Source organism: Anas acuta, chromosome 2 (assembly GCF_963932015.1).
Source record: "Anas acuta chromosome 2, bAnaAcu1.1, whole genome shotgun sequence".
Classification (NCBI taxonomy): Eukaryota; Metazoa; Chordata; class Aves; order Anseriformes; family Anatidae; genus Anas; species Anas acuta.
Window position 1 is genome coordinate 22,731,370 of NC_088980.1, and position 19,127 is coordinate 22,750,496.

Consider the following 19,127-nt stretch of genomic DNA (forward strand, 5'->3'; position numbering starts at 1 on the left):
TGAGGTCGGAATTTTGGGAACATTTTGGGGGAGACGGACTAAAGTTGAGTGAGCCAGAGCTCCATAGAAAATACACTTATCCAGAGTTTATCCCACTGCTATCACCTCTCTATATGTCTCCAGTAGTTGTCTCTCAGAAATATCAGCTTCTTTCAGATAATGTTGGTAAGGCTTGTGTATGCCCTGGCCTGACTGAACTGGTCACATTTCAGCTATCTCCACAGGTCTGTGCCCAGAGCCAGGCTGGTGAACGAGGAGTACCTTTGCCAGAGGCAGTTTGCCATTTGTGTTTGCTCAGGGTTTTGCCCAGGGTGGGAGTTTATAGAAAAAAGACATTTCCTATGGTGTTGGTAGGGGCGTAATTAAGGCAGAGCCTCCTAGGTCACAGGTTGTGGTGTTGGGAATTCTTGAACGAGCCTCAAAGATTCAGCAAACAGATCTTTTATTCACTCTAATAGACTATGATGTCTATTTCAGTGTGGTTTCATTTGGTTAATGGCATATTGTCGCTTAGTACATCCAAATAAAGTACTGTGTGTATGTTTTGTTGTAGCTGAATTCTAATTCCTGTCTTTTCCATTTTGCAGTCTACACACATTGCTCGAGCCAGCTTCCAGGTTGATGCTTTTGGGTCGTCTTTCATCCTGGACGTAACGCTAAACCAGTAAGTGATGACTCTATCTTACTCTGTGGTTGTTCAAGACTGGTGCCAGTGAAATGTCACTTTTCTATGGAGGCTTTAGAGGCTGTATTGTAGCACAGATGCTATATTTAGGGATTGAGTTCATTTGTAGTAGTGCATTTTAAGTTCTTTTATTGTTTTCTCAAGTTCCGTTGTAGACTTTGATGTTCCCATTGTTACTAAGTACTAGCTATTTCAGTGTAGCTAACATTTGAGTTGTACAATTTCATTTGCAATCTTTCAGTTTATCATAAAGGCAAATTACTGTACTCATGCAGAGCCTCGATGGATATTAAAACATGGAGTTGCTGAAAACTGGTAGCTGTTAGCATTTTAATAACCAAGTGTAAGGTAGTGGAAATAGAGCAATTATGCTATAGCTAATCCTCAGAAAAGAGCAGGATGGATGGTGGAGAATGAAGTTTCTCCAGATGCATTTACAGTCTTTTGGGAACAGAGAGTCATTATAAGGCAGTGGCACACTGTGAACTTCAGACTGCGAGGAAAGATTGAACAATAGTGAGCTTAAAATGAAATCTGGTATTTTGCTCTGGACAACGAGTTTTCAAACAGCTGTTTTGAAATAGGACTTGCTTGACTTTCCTTCTCCAAAGCAAAAAGAGAATAAGTAATATAGTAAATGGAAATGCTTGGTTAAGTAATTTGCCTCCTTATAATAGCATGTAATGTTGTGTGGTTCAGTGTAAGAGGCAAACTGCTTAATTGCTACAGGTTTCTCTGTTATAAAGATGAACTGTTCAGGCTGCAATAGAAGTCAATTTCATTTCCTTTTCTTTTCACTTGTAAACACATTTTAAACAGTGGCAACCTCTTTATATGCACTGACACAAGTTAAAATCCACATGTGAATTCCTGCTGGTTGCAGAAGGGAGAGGGAGTCTATGCACTGTGAGAAGGGGAGGGAAACAGGCTGACTTAGAAGTGTGGTTTTTACAACAAATTTTAAAAGATTTCTACAAGAAGAATTTCCTGTTGAGAAGGACCAAGTCCACAACAGTGAAGTGTTTGTTGGAAATAGTAATTTTGTTATATGCGATGTATGTTATATGAAAGCAGGTTGCATAATTTTTTAATTTTTTTTTTGGTGGCAGGTTAGTGGTGCGTTCACAGTTAGTTTCTGAAAGGTCAGCGTTTTCTTTTGGGCTAAATATCAGGTCATCATAATAAAAGTAAATATATTTACTAGTGGTGCATGAACAGACCAGTTTGGGATGTGATTTAAATGAACTACAGCAGTTCCCTCTAGGTGGAGTTTTTGATTACAGACATGTACATGTGTGCATACATAAACACACAAACATGTGTATTTAAAATTTGATTTTTGAGGGGATTCTATTTTTATGTCATTCTTTTGTCTTCAATGACATTAGACCAGTATTTCTATCAGAGACTGTCAAAACCTGCCCTTAGTGTTCTTGAGTGCCAGAATCCAACTTAAATATGAACTTTCCCTTTGAAACAAGTCTTTTTATAATGTGAAAACAAAATCATTTTGCAAAGCGCAAAATGAAAACAAGAAGGCTGTAAGGCAATTAAGACGTTTGGCTTCTATCGTGATATTTAAATCATCATTTAGACTACTTCTGAACTAGAAGATCATCTGCAGATCATCAAATAAAAGGAGAGCCAAGAATACCAGAGCAACATTTAAAATATATTCTTAATTATTATTCCTGTGAACAAATCTGCTTTCTTCTGAAGGCTGTATATATTTTTATTCTCTTCTAATTTTTACTTTCTATATTATATTCTGTATTTTCTAAGGGTTCTGAGAGGAAAACACTTTTTTTTTTTTTGAGGAATGTTTTTCAAATTTGGCTCATAATAGCTTTGTAATTGAAAAGTAGTTGAGTGCTTGAAAGGAGCTAAGTTCAAGATTTTAGTTTTTTCCTCTGGAAAAAATACTGGCTTAGTGTTTATAACAAAACGTCTGCTAATATCAAAACCATGCTGAAGCTGTGATCTGTGGTAAAATTATCTCTTATGCTTAATATACATTTGAGGAAAGTTAAAGGAGATATGGGGGATGGAGAGGGGGAAAAAGTCATTTAAAATGCTTGGGTTGTCAGAAAGGAAAAACTTCCCCTGCTTTTTTCAGTCTCCCTTCTTGTAGTTTGCCTGTTTGTCTTGGTGCATGTGGTGGCTCTATGTCTGAATGTGTTTGAGCATCATCTTTAGTTATGGTGTAAATTGTGGACAGTCACAATGAAGTGTTAATTCTTCCATACGGTTCCCTAGATGTTGGTAGGAAAAAAAATCAAAATTAAAATTACAGTAGTAAACAAAGACCTTTTTAATTAAAAAAAAAAAATAAAAAAATCAGAAACTGAAGTATACCCCTGCTTCTTACTGCCTGTGTGCAAGTAGATTTTCTATGGTGTTTTCTTTGTGTGTGTAGTTTTCTCTCTTCTCTTCAATTCCATCGTTTATATCTGACAATCAGTTTCTCTGTTTCCTCTGCTGTATTTGCCCATGCTTTGCTATACATCCTCCTGCTATGAATCCTTTGGTATTTCAGATTCTATGGTCTTTGTATACTTTCCATCTATTTTCTTACTCAATTCTCTAAAGATTCACACACTGCTTTCTATTCATTCCCCCCACCCCCAACAGTTGTCCCCTCTGCCACTGTCATAGATACCACATAACTTCCTTGTTTTTCTAGCAGCCTTTTCCTTGGCAACTTTTTGTACATTGACAGTTGAGGCTGGCAGAGATTTTTGTGGTCTCCTACTCTTCTCTCTTCCCCTATTGCATGATACCCTATGCTTTATCTCTTCACTGCACCAGAGGTAATGCTAAAATAGAATTTGTGTGTTGTTTGAAGCAACTTTCCTTTCCTTGTCCCTTCCTCTCTCTGTTCTCATGACACTGCTCTTTAACCAAAGTCTGGTCTAAAGCTGCGGAGACACAGGAGGAGATCAAAAAGCATCACTTAATGTTGACATTTCAGCCAACAGAAAAACTGAGGCCCAGGATGGGAGCGTGCACCAGTCCTGGATGCAAGTAAGAGGAAGGAAAAACAATTTTCCAAGTGGCATTACAGTGTGGTAGTCTGACTTAACACAGAAATTTGTATGCTTTCTTCTTGGTCATTTTGGATCTCAATCAGTTTTAAATGTGTATTTGTTCACATGGAACTGAAACATTACCTTGAATAGTAATAAAAGCTACTACTACTGCTAAAAATCTGATAATCACAGTGTATTTTCCGTTTTTGCAGTGGTGGTATTCCACATATATCATTCTTCTTCCTCCCTCCCCCTGAGTTGTGGTAGTGTCTCTATAATAGGCTTTTTCAAGATAGTGTTTCTTTTTCAACTTCTTTTTTGCCCGTTCAGCTGGCTGAAGTATTTACAAAGGAGCTTTCAGATCGAATCAGCTGTATATTTAAAAGGTTCAGTCCCTTAGGCAAAGGTTAGGAAAGCCTTCGTTGCACCACATTGTTATGAAGCCATTGCCTCAGTGTCCTTATGCATACAGAATTGTGTATAATGGAGCTGTTTTCTGGGGCCATCTTCGTTAATGCTTTCTTCAGCATCAGCGCATCTTGGAGCTGACCGCTGGCCTGTTCAGGCTGGTGCTGCTTGCAGGCTCCCCTCCTGAACACATCCAGATCTGGCCATCAACCCAGAGCTGTGCGTGACCTGCATAGCAATGGAGTGTGCTTAGTTATTTATTTTTTAATTCCTTCCCATTGAAGTTTTTAATGCCATGAAGCATCTGTGGCTCAGCAAATGGCTATTCCCTTTTTCACGCAGAATACTACTTCTTAAATGTAGCCACGTGACCATTTCACACCTTGGGTTGTAATTACGTGATCAAACAGCAGAGCTTGACAGAAAATGTAGCGTGTTTCTGAACGCCTCAGTGAAACACTTCCAGTGCTGTGAAGCACTTGTGTCTGTTGGAGGAGGCCTGGGCCAGGGCACATCCAGCTACTGATGGAGCAGCAGAGATCTGGTGGCAGAATAGCCCAAAGCAAGCTGTGATCATGGTGCTGGAGTGGGATAGAGTACTCTACAAGTTTGTTAATCAGCAAAACTTCAATATCTGTGTTTGGTGGGCAGGCCCTGACACAGGGTGACCACACTGAGTTTGCTTTGTGGTAACCATTTCAGTCAAAACATTAGGTCCTGGTCCCTTATTGCTACAGCAGCATCCTTCATTTGAGGGCTGTTTTGTCACACAACTTTTTGAAAGAGTGAACAAGTCAAAAGTGTGAGGTTCTCATGTTCATGGTGCAGGGAAAGTGCTCTGAAGGACTATGAGCTTGAATAGGGACTGCTCTGCCCTCCCTACTGACTGTAATTTTGGTGGAGCACACTTACCACCTGCTTTCTCTTCTTGAAATGGGAATGTAATTCTTCTGATCCATGTGTTAGTGGAAAATAATTTACAAAGAAATAGTTGACTGGACAAGATGAGTTTGGCACCACTGCTCTCTGTCGGAAGTGTATGCACTTTTCTTCTCCCAGCATCCCAGCAGAACACCAACAGTGTTTAAGTCGAGTCATGACAATGACATCCAGAAATGACAGATCTCAAATTCAGCAAGTTTACCAAGGCCTGCAATTACTTCATTTTCTATGTGGAAAACAAATGCCTTTTTCTACTAGCTTATCAAAAGCTAGGCAAAACCAAAGAAGCTCATTCAGAAAATACTGGTAGGTGTTTCATATATCCTGGTCCTCAGTTAAATTATTTCCAGTTAATGATACTAGAAGGTTCCGGGCACTTCAGGAATTAATTATTCTGCTTTGCCACTGAATGGTTTTTGCAGCTTCTGCTGAGAAGGATGCAGACTTTCCTCATTGCTTGTGTGGAATTTTTATTAGGAATGTCTCTTAGCTGGGGTCTTGTAAACCTTAGAGAATCAGATCAGAAACTTCATAAAAAAATCTCTAAGACTGAAGCAAAATAAAAGGCAGCTTGACAGACAAGTGCCAGCTTTTTTCATGAGACAAACTGCTGAAACTTTCTTTGCCTGTAATTTCTCTTGGCAAATGGTCTCTAACACTAATATCAATGTGTTGTGTAAGCTGTAAATGAAAAACATATTCCTAAATTTGCTCTAAATTGTAAACATTTGTATGTGTGGAATTCAAAAGGATTAGCTTCCTGACATGATTTTAAAAATTGCAATTAAACTGTTTCTGACTCTTACCATTTCTGGTAAGCCTTTCTCCCAGGTTCCCCCCATGGGTCTTACACTCCTCTGATCATCTGGTGTTCTTGCAACAAATGCAGGTGGCTGTTTGCGGTAAGTGATGGCTAGATCAAATGTGAGGAGGAGCAGATCTTCTTTTAAGCTGTTTTGGATCTCCCTGAAGTCCAGCCCAACCTCTATTAGATATTTTAATGAATGCCTTTGCTGCGCACAGTCCCAACTCTTCTTACTGGCAGCTGGAATTTACTGGGATCTAGGGAATTTAAGCTATGCTCACTTCTCTTATTTGTGCCCTATGTGTGCCAGCTGAGGAGACTCACTTTGGTGTGATAACCTTTTGCTAATTGATTCTTACTTAAAATAATGCCTTTTTATTGCCATATGAAAGTGCCCTTACAGTGTAACTGTATTATTTAGTATCAATTTATAGGTAGCACAATGTAGACCAGGTTCAGGTCTTTTGAATGAGGTACTGATTGATGTTCTGAAGTATTCCTAAATTATTTGTTTGACGTGATTCAAGTGCACTGTGATCAGAAACCCAGCTACCAAGCAGGATTGTTCTTTCGCAATCCCATTTTGAAAAGTCATTTATCTTTCCCCCAACCTGTAGTGGAAAAATTAGTATGGTCACAATTGCAAACCCAATGTAAGGAACACTTTCTCCCTGATCTTGTTGCTTAATTTCAAAGGTTGATTTTGTTCCCTGTGAGACTGTTATTCTGCAACTCCATTTGCAATAGCATGTTTTGCTAATGCATACTTTGTATAAATTGGTTGTAAACGACTTATAATTTTTCTTTTTCTTTTTCTTTTTTTTTTTTTTTTTTATCTTTAATGAGAAATGTCAGTTCTACAACAAGCATTCTAATTTTGTTTGGGCTAACAGACATGGAAAGGTGAGAGAAAATTCAAAATGGTTTCTGAGGCTAGGGAGAGTGACTGGGATTATGCAGTTAGATCTGTGTAGCATCTTAATAAAGGATTCCCATCTTTTTGTTGTTGTTGTAGTTCCAGACATATTTTGAAGAAGTATGGGAATGAATAATTTGTCAAAATAGAAGTTGTTTTATGAGTATTAATGGTTGTTATTTATTACCCTCAGAGATAAAGGTTTCAACAACATTTTTAGACTGATAAAGCAGTGAGTTTTTCTCCCACCTTGGTATCTATAGCAAACCAGCCTTCTTTTTATTACAGTAAATAGATTGAGCTCCTAGATCTTTGAGAGAAAGTCATCTTTGAAGTCTGTTAATCATTTCCATACCTCTTCCCTGATCTCCAGTTTTTGCTGGGTTGCTGCTCATCTTTGCTGAGTTGTAGACTGCATTTTGTCAGTGTCACATATAAAGGTAGCCCACGCTTCCCATTTCTACCTGATTTGTACCTCTTTATTTGTATAGCAAACACACAAATTGTTTTTACTTCTCTGCCAAAGTGGGAGGTCCCATTCAGTTGCTTATTTATGTAGTTGCCCAGATTTTCCAACTAGTTTTTTTCTTTCTTTCTTTTTTGTTTCCTCCTTTTTCTTTTATTATAAAAACTTCATGCATCCAAACTTTGAACTTATTATTTGGTAAATATGGACTATGTTCTTTGATCTTACTGCATCAATGCCTTTACTGTTATTGAATTCATAATCCTGTATAAGAAATTGCTTCTGATAACTCTTATTTTATTTTTCATATTATAAATTCATTTTAAATTATCATTTTTTTTTTGTTTTTATTATTCCCCTGTCACTGTCAAAATATATATATATACATATATATATATATATTATTATTATTTTTTTTCCCTCAGCCTCTACCCCTAGATGTTTGGAGATACATGTATGACATGTGAACCCACTGCTAATTTGCTTTTTCAGATTACCACAGTAGAAACTGTGTTTAGAAATTGGAACAAAATAATTTTTCCTTGGGTGGATCCTGAATACTGGTTGCACAGGTGTATCAAGGACTTTGGCAATTACACAAGGTATAGCTGTGAAGAACTTGCAATTTTGTAGCTGTATGATTTTCTCTATTTGAAGAGCAATACAGCTGCTGTTTCCTTTTAGAGTCAGACTTCAAATGTTAGTTTCTTAGAAGCTAATGCAAAGCCACAGTGCAGCCCTCAGGGAAAGGGAGGAAGAGAGAGAACAGTGTGTGCACATGTAACAAAATGCATATATATAGCGCCTGTGTGTGTATGTTGTGCTGAATGAGATGCATGGCCTCTAGTTCACTGATTTAAATTTATTCTGTCATCATGGTGTTATTTGCCACTAATACTCTGAGATCTCTCTCTGAAATGAATACGGATATTTCCATTGGCCTCGAGGATGTGTAGATGTCCCCTTTTGTTTTGTTTTTGTTTTTGTGAATATTAGTCTTGAAAACCTAGCTTTGCTACAGAGAAGAAATTTTTGGTAATGATTGTAGTGAAACAGGGATTCAGTCAATGTGATGCACCCATCTTTTAGAACAATTCTTGATTAGTACCAGCTATTGGTAAATGCTACTGAAATCAACACAAGTTTGCTACTGCTTTCAGTTTCTTTGAGACTTGGAAAGTTAATGTGATGTCTGTGAAATGCTTGCAAGTGCTTATTTGGCATTCTGGTTAATATGAAAACATAAAAATATAAATTGTTTCATTTATCTGTTGCTTCCAAGTGTGTCACTGTAAGGTAGTCTGAAGCACCTGCAAGAAAATTCCCCTGATGTCTCTGAAATACCAGCTCACAGAATCACAGAATCACACAGAATTTCTAGATTGGAAGAGACCTCAAGATCATCGAGTCCAACCTCTAACCTAACACTAACAGTCCCCACTAAACCATATCCCTAAGCTCTACATCTAAACGTCTTTTGAAGACTTCCAGGGATGGTGACTCCACCACCTCCCTGGGCAGCCTGTTCCAGTAATGGAACTTTTCAAAATGCTGTTCCAGCTCAATGGCTTGTGACTTTTTTGACCTCAGTACCAGGGAAGCTCATGGAGCAGATCCTCTTGGGAGTCATCATGCGGCACTTGAAGGGCAAGCAGGCGATCAGGCCCAGTCAGCATGGGTTTATGGAAGGCAGATCCTGCTTGACGAACCTGATCTCCTTCTATGACAAAGTGATGCACTGGGTGGACGAGGGAAAGGCTGTGGATGCGGTCTACCTTGACTTCAGCAAGGCTTTTGACACTGTCTCCCACAGCATTCTCCTCAAGAAACTGGCTGCTCTTGGCTTGGACTGGCGCACGCTTCGTTGGGTTAGAAACTGGCTGGATAGCCGGGCCCAAAGAGTTGTGGTAAATGGAGTCAAGTCCAGTTGGAGGCCAGTCACTAGTGGCGTCCCCCAGGGCTCGGTGCTGGGGCCGGTCCTCTTTAACATCTTCATCAATGATCTGGACGAGGGCATTGAGTGCACCCTCAGTAAGTTTGCAGATGACACCAAGTTAGGTGCGTGTGTCGATCTGCTTGAGGGTAGGAAGGCTCTGCAGGAGGATCTGGATAGGCTGCACCGATGGGCTGAGGTCAACTGCATGAAGTTCAACAAGGCCAAGTGCCGGGTCCTGCACCTGGGGCGCAATAACCCCAAGCAGAGCTACAGGCTGGGAGATGAGTGGTTGGAGAGCTGCCAGGCAGAGAAGGACCTGGGAGTGATGGTGGGCAGTCGGCTGAATATGAGCCAGCGGTGTGCTCAGGTGGCCAAGAAGGCCAACGGCATCCTGGCTTGTATCAGAAACACTGTGACCAGCAGGGCTAGGGAGGTGATCGTCCCCCTGTACTCGGCTCTAGTGAGGCTGCACCTCAAGTACTGTGTTCAGTTTTGGGCCCCTCGTTACAAGAAGGACATCGAGGTGCTTGAGCGGGTCCAAAGAAGGGTGACGAAGCTGGTGAGGGGCCTGGAGAACAAGTCCTACGAGGAGCGGCTGAAGGAGCTGGGCTTGTTCAGCCTGGAGGAGGCTCAGGGGCGACCTTATCGCTCTCTACAGATACCTTAAAGGAGGCTGTAGAGAGGTGGGGGTTGGCCTGTTCTCCCACGTGCCTGGTGACAGGACGAGGGGGAATGGGCTAAAGTTGTGCCAGGGGAGTTTTAGGTTAGATGTTAGGAAGAGCTTCTTTACTGAAAGGGTTGTGAGGCATTGGAACAGGCTGCCCAGGGAGGTGGTGGAGTCACCATCCCTGGAAGTCTTCAAAAGACGTTTAGATGTAGAGCTTAGGGATATGGTTTAGTGGGGACTGTTAGTGTTAGGTTAGAGGTTGGACTCGATGATCTTGAGGTCTCTTCCAACCTAGAAATTCTGTGAAATTCTGTGAAATTCTAAGAAAAATAGTGTTTAAAAACAGTTCTACATGTACACAAAATCTGTGCATCCCCTCATATGTACTTTCTTAATTCATTATAAAATGCTTCTGAAGAGGTCAGATTTTTTTTTTTTTTTCCTCTCAATAGATTTGATAAAGAGTATTTTACCACATTACTGTAATTGCGTATATTGGAAACAATATTTATTGGTTTATAGTAGTCTTTAAAACATATGGGATTATCAGCACTAAGTACATTGTCTTTCCATGGTGTGATTTTATTGTTGTTATTATTATTATTATTATTATTATTATTATTATTATTTATTATTATTATTATTATTATTTTGTCACAGAAATAATTATTTAAAACATTAGTATATATTTATGTATTACTGTGCATTTGTGAGTGTGTATGTGTGTAGGAAGAAAATGATGGATTATTCTGGAGAGAGGTTATCATTTTGTTGCTATAATGTTTTTCTTTCTTGATACTTCTCAGATTACTAGATAATTTAGGAGCTACATATCTTATACACACATACACAGATCTCTCATATGTACAGATTAATTGTGCTGTATTTAGCATCTTTAAAGTAAAAAGGCTTAAGCTGGGGAAAGAATCAAATTGCTTAGCATGTTTCAGTGCCTATGAATTTATCTACTAAGTGCTAAGTATCTCCAAGGGGCAGTAACTTTATCAGTCAAACAACCTCTTCCCATTATGAAATCCTGTAAAAGAAAAATTAATTGTATTTTGGATTTAGCTTTTACGAAGTGACTCAGATTGTCTACCTATTTCTGGATTTACTGCTGAAATAGAATCGTATCCTCATATGTTAATATTAGTTTGAGCACCAGAGTTTTTGCTTGATTTTCCGTTTTTTTTTTTTGGTTATGGTTTAACTGCTAGTTTAAGATTTGTGTTTACGAATGCAAGTCTTCTATTTTCACAGCCACATGAGTTGGTCTCATAAATGCTGTTATCTTGCATGTACTATGCCACTTTTAATCCTCAGACCATTGTGGCTATAAAGCTGCTACTGTCCTATGTATTGTTATTTATAAATATTGATCGGAGTAAGACATATGAAGACAATAGTAAATATGAAAATGCATGAATTGCAATGTGAATAGCAAGTATTTTCTGTGCTGTCATTTAGAGCATCTCCTTCATGAGTCAGCAGCCTTTCCTGCTGATACGGTTCCCTTCACATGCCTTGCCTTGTGTTGTCCAGTGCTCTGTCCTGCTTTTTCCTTTCTCCTTGAGAACTGCTTTGGCATCGTGACCTTTTGTGTGTGTGCATTAAAAATAGAAACTAATTCAGTAATAGAAACAGTGAAAGCGCTGTGGACCTTTTAGCTTGGGGCTCAAATAATAGCCTCAACTAAGCAGTGAAATGCATTGAAATCCCCGTTTCTAGACAAGGAATTGAGTGATATACAGAGCCAGGAATAAAGATATGGATAATGAAAATTAGAAATTCTTAGGTTTAGGTGGAGTTGAAGGACCTGAATGATACCTGTCAGTGTTGCAAAAGCACAATATTTAATTCTGCCATATTTTTGCACAAGGAATAAGAAAATCAGACCTTTTCTACTCAGGACAGTGGTTCTGCTTACGAAATGTGTTTTTAGTTTACAGACTGAATCAACTGGCAGTATTAAAATGCTATTTTATTAACATGTGGTACATCTTACCAGGCAAATAACAACGTTGGATTTGTGAACGCAAGCTCTACTGGCTTATCAGAGCAATGGATTCTGGTGCTTTCTGTGTGGTGCCTGTTGCAGAGATAAAATGCTACCTATGACGTCTATGGCCATTTGTTTCTGTGGTTCTGTGGAATTTATATCACTTTTTTTTTTTTTTTTTTAATCATGTTCTGCTAGCAAGATTCAAACCCAGTGTGCTTACATGGGCTCACACAGTGGCTGGAAACAGGCTCCTTTTGGCAGACTTTCTGTGTGGTGTTTTGTCTTTAATGTAATTGTTTCATTTGGTTGGGACCTGCCTGGGAGTAAAACCTCATTTACAGAGGAGTGTGCCATCTCATTTAACATGGGAAGTTTGTTTCCTTGAAGAAAACAACAAACTAAACAAATTCTGCACCTTCATGGGCAGTGCTCTGGTCCTGGGTGCGTTAGCGTGAGCAACGTGCCCAGCACAACCACCCCTCCCTCAGGGACACTTCCTTCCTCCTTCAAAACATGCACAAAAGGCAGGTTTTGAATCCTGAAGAACCGATTAGCAAGTGCACACCTGGTAGGAAACTGGTGATGTTGCCTGTGGTGCTCTGTAGGTCAGATTTGGCTTGGCTATGACTTTCCCTCAGCTCAAACGCTTGCACTCTTCTGATACTTTCCAGGCCTTCAGACTGTGCAGTCTGGGATTCTGTGTCACTGCCATGCTTCTGTAATGCGTCCCTTTTATTTTTCAGTTATATGATGATCAACTTTTCCTTTTAAATATCATGATTTGAACAGAACTCGCTATGTCTCTAAAATTCTTCAGACATGTTATTGCTTCCTATTTAGTTTTACTTCATTGTCCAAGTTCCATTATGAAATAGTTACAGATGAGTCCAGCAATGAAAGATACCTTATTTATATTGCTCATCAAATAGGGCAATAAAATTTAGGTTTTACAGAAATGGAGAGCAATTTGCATTGCACAAATATATTAAGAAGCATTTTAATGAAATGAACCATCAGACAATCCTGATAGAAACACTGAGCCATTTGGCTGTTTTATGGTCCACTATTGAGAAATTACTTTAAAATTCCTTTTCGGTTTCAAGTGTTTTAACCAATGAGTGTGGAATCTGGTTGTATTACCATAAAATACAAATGGATTAATGTACACCAGCAAATAACTCTTTATCAGTTGACTGAAGGACTGGACACATGGTAATAGTTCTCTTTCTTAAAAAAAAATAATGTTAGAAAGTATTTATCATGTGTCCTCATTCTGTTCCATTTACTTTATTTCTTCCATCCCAAAGGAAATAAAATGCTGTCATTTGGTGTGATAAACAGCTAGATGAAGGAAGAGAATCAGTTTGTACTTTTATTAAAGATGACCTACAAAATGATATTTCTTCTAAATTGGGCTTTTGCCCTTTTTTGAGCCGTAAAAGGTGAATTGAATTTTTTTTTTTGTTGTTCTTCTTTCCATTCTTTGAAGAAATAAAAGCACTTAAAATTCAGATTTTTAATAGCCAAATTTATTTTTATTCAGTGTTGCCAACCTCATGTCAAATCTCCTTGTTCTTGCTGGAGGCTATTGGGAGGGTATAAATATACAGGAACAGTTTGGGATAAGTGGAAAACCTGGAGGTGGGTGTCTCAGGAGCTTTCCTTGGGTTCTTGAGTCAGTTCAGAATTGTGTTGCTTTGCCCTGAATTGCCAGCTTCAGTAGAAGCTGCTTTGGAGAAAGAATATATTATGCTCCACAAGAAACATTTTGTAGGTCTGGGATCTGGCTCACATACACATACATCCATCTGTATGGTACAAGGGAATGGTCATTCTCAGCAGAAGCTAATGTTCTCAGCCACATTGGAAATGTGTATGTTTATATAGTTAGGTTTCTTTTGGCAGAAGATTTTTTTTTTTCTAGAAAAAAATAAAAAGATTTGCACAATCTGTTGCAAAGAGCTCATTGTACCTGTTTCACCTCTTAGTATAACTTCATGTGCTTATGTGAAACTTCTTTTTAATAGCACCCTTATCCTTCCTAGGTCATTTTTATAATTTATCCCCTAGTAAAAAAAAATCCCCTAGTAAAAAAGTAAAAGCCCTTCTGAGGACATACTAAAGACTGGCCTAAATACCAAAAACATGAGATTTGTTACAGAAGAACAAAATGAAAGTATTCATATCCAAAGGACATGAGAGATTAAGCCCCTGGTTGCATGTTATCACATAAACTGTAGTGACAGTTCTGAGACTCCAAACCATTGTAAAGATTACTTAATACATCATTTAAAAATCCTCCTGGTCTTTTTGAAGGCTGTGTATTTTTGGTATCCATTATTCTGCCTAAGCCAGCCAGCCAAAAAAGCACATCTTAAAGTTTGTCCCTCTACACAGCAGCTCAGTTACAGCAAAGCTGTGCCTTTTCTCATTGTAAATGTGGCACTCATTGTGGCACCCATTCAGCCTCTCTTTCACAGAGACAGCCTTGGCGGCGGCACTAAAATTATAATTGTCTCTCTGCTTATTATTGCTCCTGTAATGAATCACACTTCCCATTTGGTCTGTCAAATTCAGATAGTCAATGAGGTTATGTTGAGAGAAAAGGGGGGAAAAAAAAAGGTGGAGTTACTCATGTTTTCAGAGCAAGGAGTAAGGAAATACAGATAAATCCTCACTGCTTAAAGAGATTCATATTTCTAAATATCACTGAGGGAACAAAAAGTTTTTTGTTATGTTGCCTCAGGTTTTAGCATCACCTCTGTTTTTTACTTAATTGTAAGAAACAAATTTCTCCCACTGACTTTAGAGAGAGGAATCCAGCTGAAGACATCAGATTTTCAGCATGTTTCTGCCTATGCAAAGTAGCCACACAGATCACAGGGGAAACTTCCTAGAAATGAGCCAAGGAATACATTTGGTTTATTGTACTTCGCTCCGGTAGGTTGCACATCAGTAACTAGAAATTGTGAAACATGAAGCTGAAGAGAAACTGCAAAATCAAGCTGAACATGGTGTTGGAAAGAAGCTGCTAAATCTAGCTAGAGAGATTAATAGTAATAGATTTCCAGTGTTAATGAAAAATGGTGGCTGGAGTTTTTAATTTATATTTTCACAGCCTTCACTTTGGTACAAAGTGAGAGGGCTTCTTTTGTCTTTCTCGTTTTGTAAGAATTGTTAAATCTTATATTACAATGTATTTGCTGGGTGAGCTTGCTGATCTTTAGCCTGTACTAATCCATAATCATTCCTTGATCTTAATTTCTTTTGGTATAAGAGGATGTATTTCTTTTTGGTACTTTGCCATAAAATCACTGCTAATGGATTTCTGGTGTGCTAGAAATTTTGCAATAGGAACAGATACAACGGTGTTCTGATGGCCTGCAAATATACAATGTGCTGCCACTTAAATTAGGCAGCTACACTGTACTCATGCTTGGCTCTTCCCTTTGTCTGTCTCCGTAGATAGACTGTGGAAACATAAAGGATGCAGTTCATCACTTCTTACTGAATATGTTTATTTTCTGTGTTTGGCAGCATGACCAAGGTAATTTTGCAGCTGAGAATCACACCATACTGGGAGCTGAACTAATGAATTTCTGCTGTTCTCTTGATGACCAGGTTCTTGCATGTGTTTTTGTGAGTTTTGAGCTGTGAAAATCATTTTAGTTCACTTCAGTCCTGCTCCATCTGAACAGCAGAAATGAAGCACTTTGGGCCCAAACATACAGGTTTGCTGGCTGATGCTATTTCTTCACTTACCATTAAATTTTGGTTTAAATTAGCCAGCTAAGATCTTAACCACATTTGAATGTAGATCTACAGACACCGCGTGCTGGATTTCATGTAGTAAGTTGGAGCTTTTCAGTAATAATTCTTTCATTTATCCCACATGTTCACAGTTGGTTGTTTCACAAGTACAAAAGCTTGAACATGACTTGTGGGTTTATTTGAAGGACAAAAGATGAGCCTTTCTTTTTGATTAAGTTTTTCATAAATGATGGGACATTTCAGGTTGAGACCGTGTGTGGTTTATCCCCAAAAGCCTGTCAGATAAAGCTATTGGTACTGGCTTTCAAGGACAGGCTGCAGAAGAGGGTCTGTGGTAGATGCCTGAAAATAAGCAGTTGATGCTGAGGCAGGAGAGACGATATCACTTTAATCTTTTCCAGTATTGATGCCAACAAAAATATTGTAAGATAAACTTCTGCTGCTAATCATATATCTTTTGGGTTTGTGTCTTTATTATCTCAGTGATCGGGCACTTAATATGGTCTTCCAACTGATCTCATCCTCCTGAGGGTCTGAAGGGTCTTTCTGAACACAGTACGAAATAGTGCTGGGACATCGTTGTCTTCTGCCCTACATGTGGAGTATTGCACCACCTCAAGCAATTTTTTCTCCTGCCCAGTGATTGGCAAATTGCTTTGGGTTGTTGTTGGGATGAGAAAAGAACATTTGTGCTTGTAAGGAAGGAAAGGAGAGCATGGCTCATATCCGTGCCTTCCTCCTGGAGAAACCAAGCCACTAAGCAGGTAGGATCATAGAATCACAGAATATCCTGAGGTGGAAGGGACCTACAAGGATCATTGAGTCCAACTCCTGCGCAAAGTCAGTCCTGATTCACAAGACCACCCCAAAATAAATCTGAGAGCATTGTCCAAACACTTCTTGATCTCTGGCAGGACTGGGGCTGTGACCACTGCCTTGGGGAGCCTCTTCCATTACTCCCTTTTGTCCCACCCCTTGTCCCTGCAGAAGCATAGTTGGGCCAGAATGGGGTGGATAAGACCTCAGAGAATTGTAAAGTGCACAGCACTAAACTAGTGTCCTGTAGACCTCTGTTTTACTTACAGCTGGTGACTTTGGTATTGTGTACTTTGAGAATTGGGATATTGCCTGTAACAGTGGTGTGGGAGAAAGCAGGGAAGAAAGCTTATGTTCTATAGCTTTATTTAATCATTTAAATTGCTGAATCTTTCTGGGATTTACACTTTAAAATGTAATTTGCATTTTTAGAATGCGTTTCAAAAAATCCTCATTCTCTTGTGTACATATAGTAGCATATAGAATAAAAGAGTCTTATCTTAATAATAAAATTGCCAGTAAGCCAGTGCATAAATATCCCAATACCTGTGCGGGGCTGAATGGTGTGTAACAGCTCAAAGGCTTCGGAAAGAAATTTCACTGAGGCTCCCTTGCTAGGTGATCTGTTAACTTTGTAAATGTAACTTTTATTTCTTTGTAAACTTACTCAGTCTCTTATTCCTGGATTAAAATGTAGTACCAAGAGTTTGTCATTAACTTTCTGAAAAGATTTATCTCATCTTCCTTTTTCCTTAAAATCTCATGTAGCCATTCACTGAAATGAAATCTTAATAGAAAGGATGGACAAGGTAGAAAACTTCACTGCATGTCTTCTTAAGCAGTAATGCAAACTAATTTTGAGGAATACCTATATTGACTTTTTGGACTTTGAACAGAAAATGATCTTAAATCAAAGGAAAAAAAAATAGAGCAAACTTTAGGTAATCTATTGGCATATGTTTATCTCTGAATCATTGTGATATTCTTCTTGTTGGTCCATTCTGTGAAGCTGATGGATTAGACCAATATGGTTTGACTACGAACTATTTGTATAATTCAGTTGGAAATAGGTAGAGACTGTCAGAGAATCCAAACAAGCATGTGTTGTCTGAGCTCTTCACAAGTAGCACAACGAATTGTATTAGTAACTTCAGTAACTTCTTTATGCTTCTTTAAAATAAGTGTCTACACAAACATACACGCACACTTGCCTATATGCATATAGGCTGTTTACAATGGAATCGTCTAAACATTGACTGAGTGTATAGACATTAGTAAGATATAGGTAATGCATATTTCGGACTTGGCTTCTCATATGGAAGATGTACTTGAATACCTACATCCTAGGAGATTTTTTTTTTTTTTTTCAAATTTTTGCTTACTTTTTCTGTCTCGTTCCTCCCCAAACAAGCAGACGGTGCAAGAGAGGCACTTTGGTACTTGAGGCGATTGAGATCTTAACTACTTTTATTTCTCTTGCAGATATATTTTAAAAGTGTTTTTTTTTTTTTCTTTCTTTTTAAGCAAGTACTCTGCTTTTATTTTGGTTGCAGTTCTTTCTTGCACCTTGATAATCATGCAGATAATTCCCAAGAGCAACTCACATTTCTCATGAAAACAAACATGAGAAAAACAAGGCAATTACTGCTTGGTGCTTGCCAAGCCTGTCATAAGAAAAGATTTGGCTTTAACTACTTTGGTTTAAGACAATATGGCTGAGATTGTTTAAAAATAAATAATAATAAAAAATCTCTCTGCACCTCTTTCTGTCATGGACAAATTAAATTAAAGCAGCAACATACATTGAACATAACAACACTTTCCATGCACCAGCAGTATAATAAAAGTATTTAAGCTGACCATCAAAGAGGAAGGAATGTGAACAGAGCAAAGGAAGTCTACCATGGTGCTACTGAATTGACAGCACGGGACACGGGGGTGGCTGGGAATGAGTGAATAATGAGTATTCTCCATCCTGTTGGCCCACTTGTCCTTCAATATCTCTGCACACAAGTCTCCTTGTGAATTCAGACAGCTAACAGATGTATTAATACTCTAGTGTTGTGTCAGCTGTGTCACTCCAGCAGAAAAAGGAGAAGATGCTAATGGAATTGCACATGGACTGTAGCAAACTAAATTATGCTCCTGCACTTGGACAACTGCTGCCTTTCAGTTCTGCTTTATCCAAACCTAATAACTGGTTTTCATTTATGCATTTCATATTTTCCATGTTTAGACTTGTGTATAGCATAAAATAAATGTTATATGTCAAATTTTGCCCTTGGATGAGCATTGGTAGTTCTGGTTGACTTCAGCAGGAGCTGCAGGCAAACATCCTAAAAAAAGAATTTGGCCTCAGATCTAAAATCCATTTTTTGCTGCATCCTGTATTCCAGGAATGTGTATCTCCCTGTTTTCCAAGTGCAGCAGTTACCAGCATTGTTAACTGGTCTCTTTCAGTTGTCCTTGGAAAGCCAAACAGAAGGAGCTAAATATTTCACAGGACTAAGAGGCCAATGTTTGAGCACCACTGAGACCTCAGCCCCTGCTTTCTCAGCCACCACCTAACCAAAGCATTTATGATTTTGTAAGTGTGCATGGAAAATTAACACCCCCACCATCCATAGAGTGATCTGTTCACTCTATCCATCTGTAGAAACTGTTACATCTGTGCTTACTGGGAT

General features: G+C 38.7%; 1 protein-coding gene across 11 annotated transcripts in view; it reads left to right on the top strand.

The window, feature by feature from the left end:
• ADAM22 (ADAM metallopeptidase domain 22) overlaps window positions 1-19,127 on the top strand; it is a 138,420-nt gene that overhangs the window by 17,844 nt on the left and 101,449 nt on the right. For all 11 annotated transcript variants that reach the window (XM_068673886.1, XM_068673894.1, XM_068673887.1 and 8 more), the window contains exon 3: window positions 588-664. In XM_068673886.1, coding sequence (XP_068529987.1) covers window positions 588-664 — 77 coding nt within the window. The remainder of the gene's footprint in view (window positions 1-587; window positions 665-19,127) is intronic.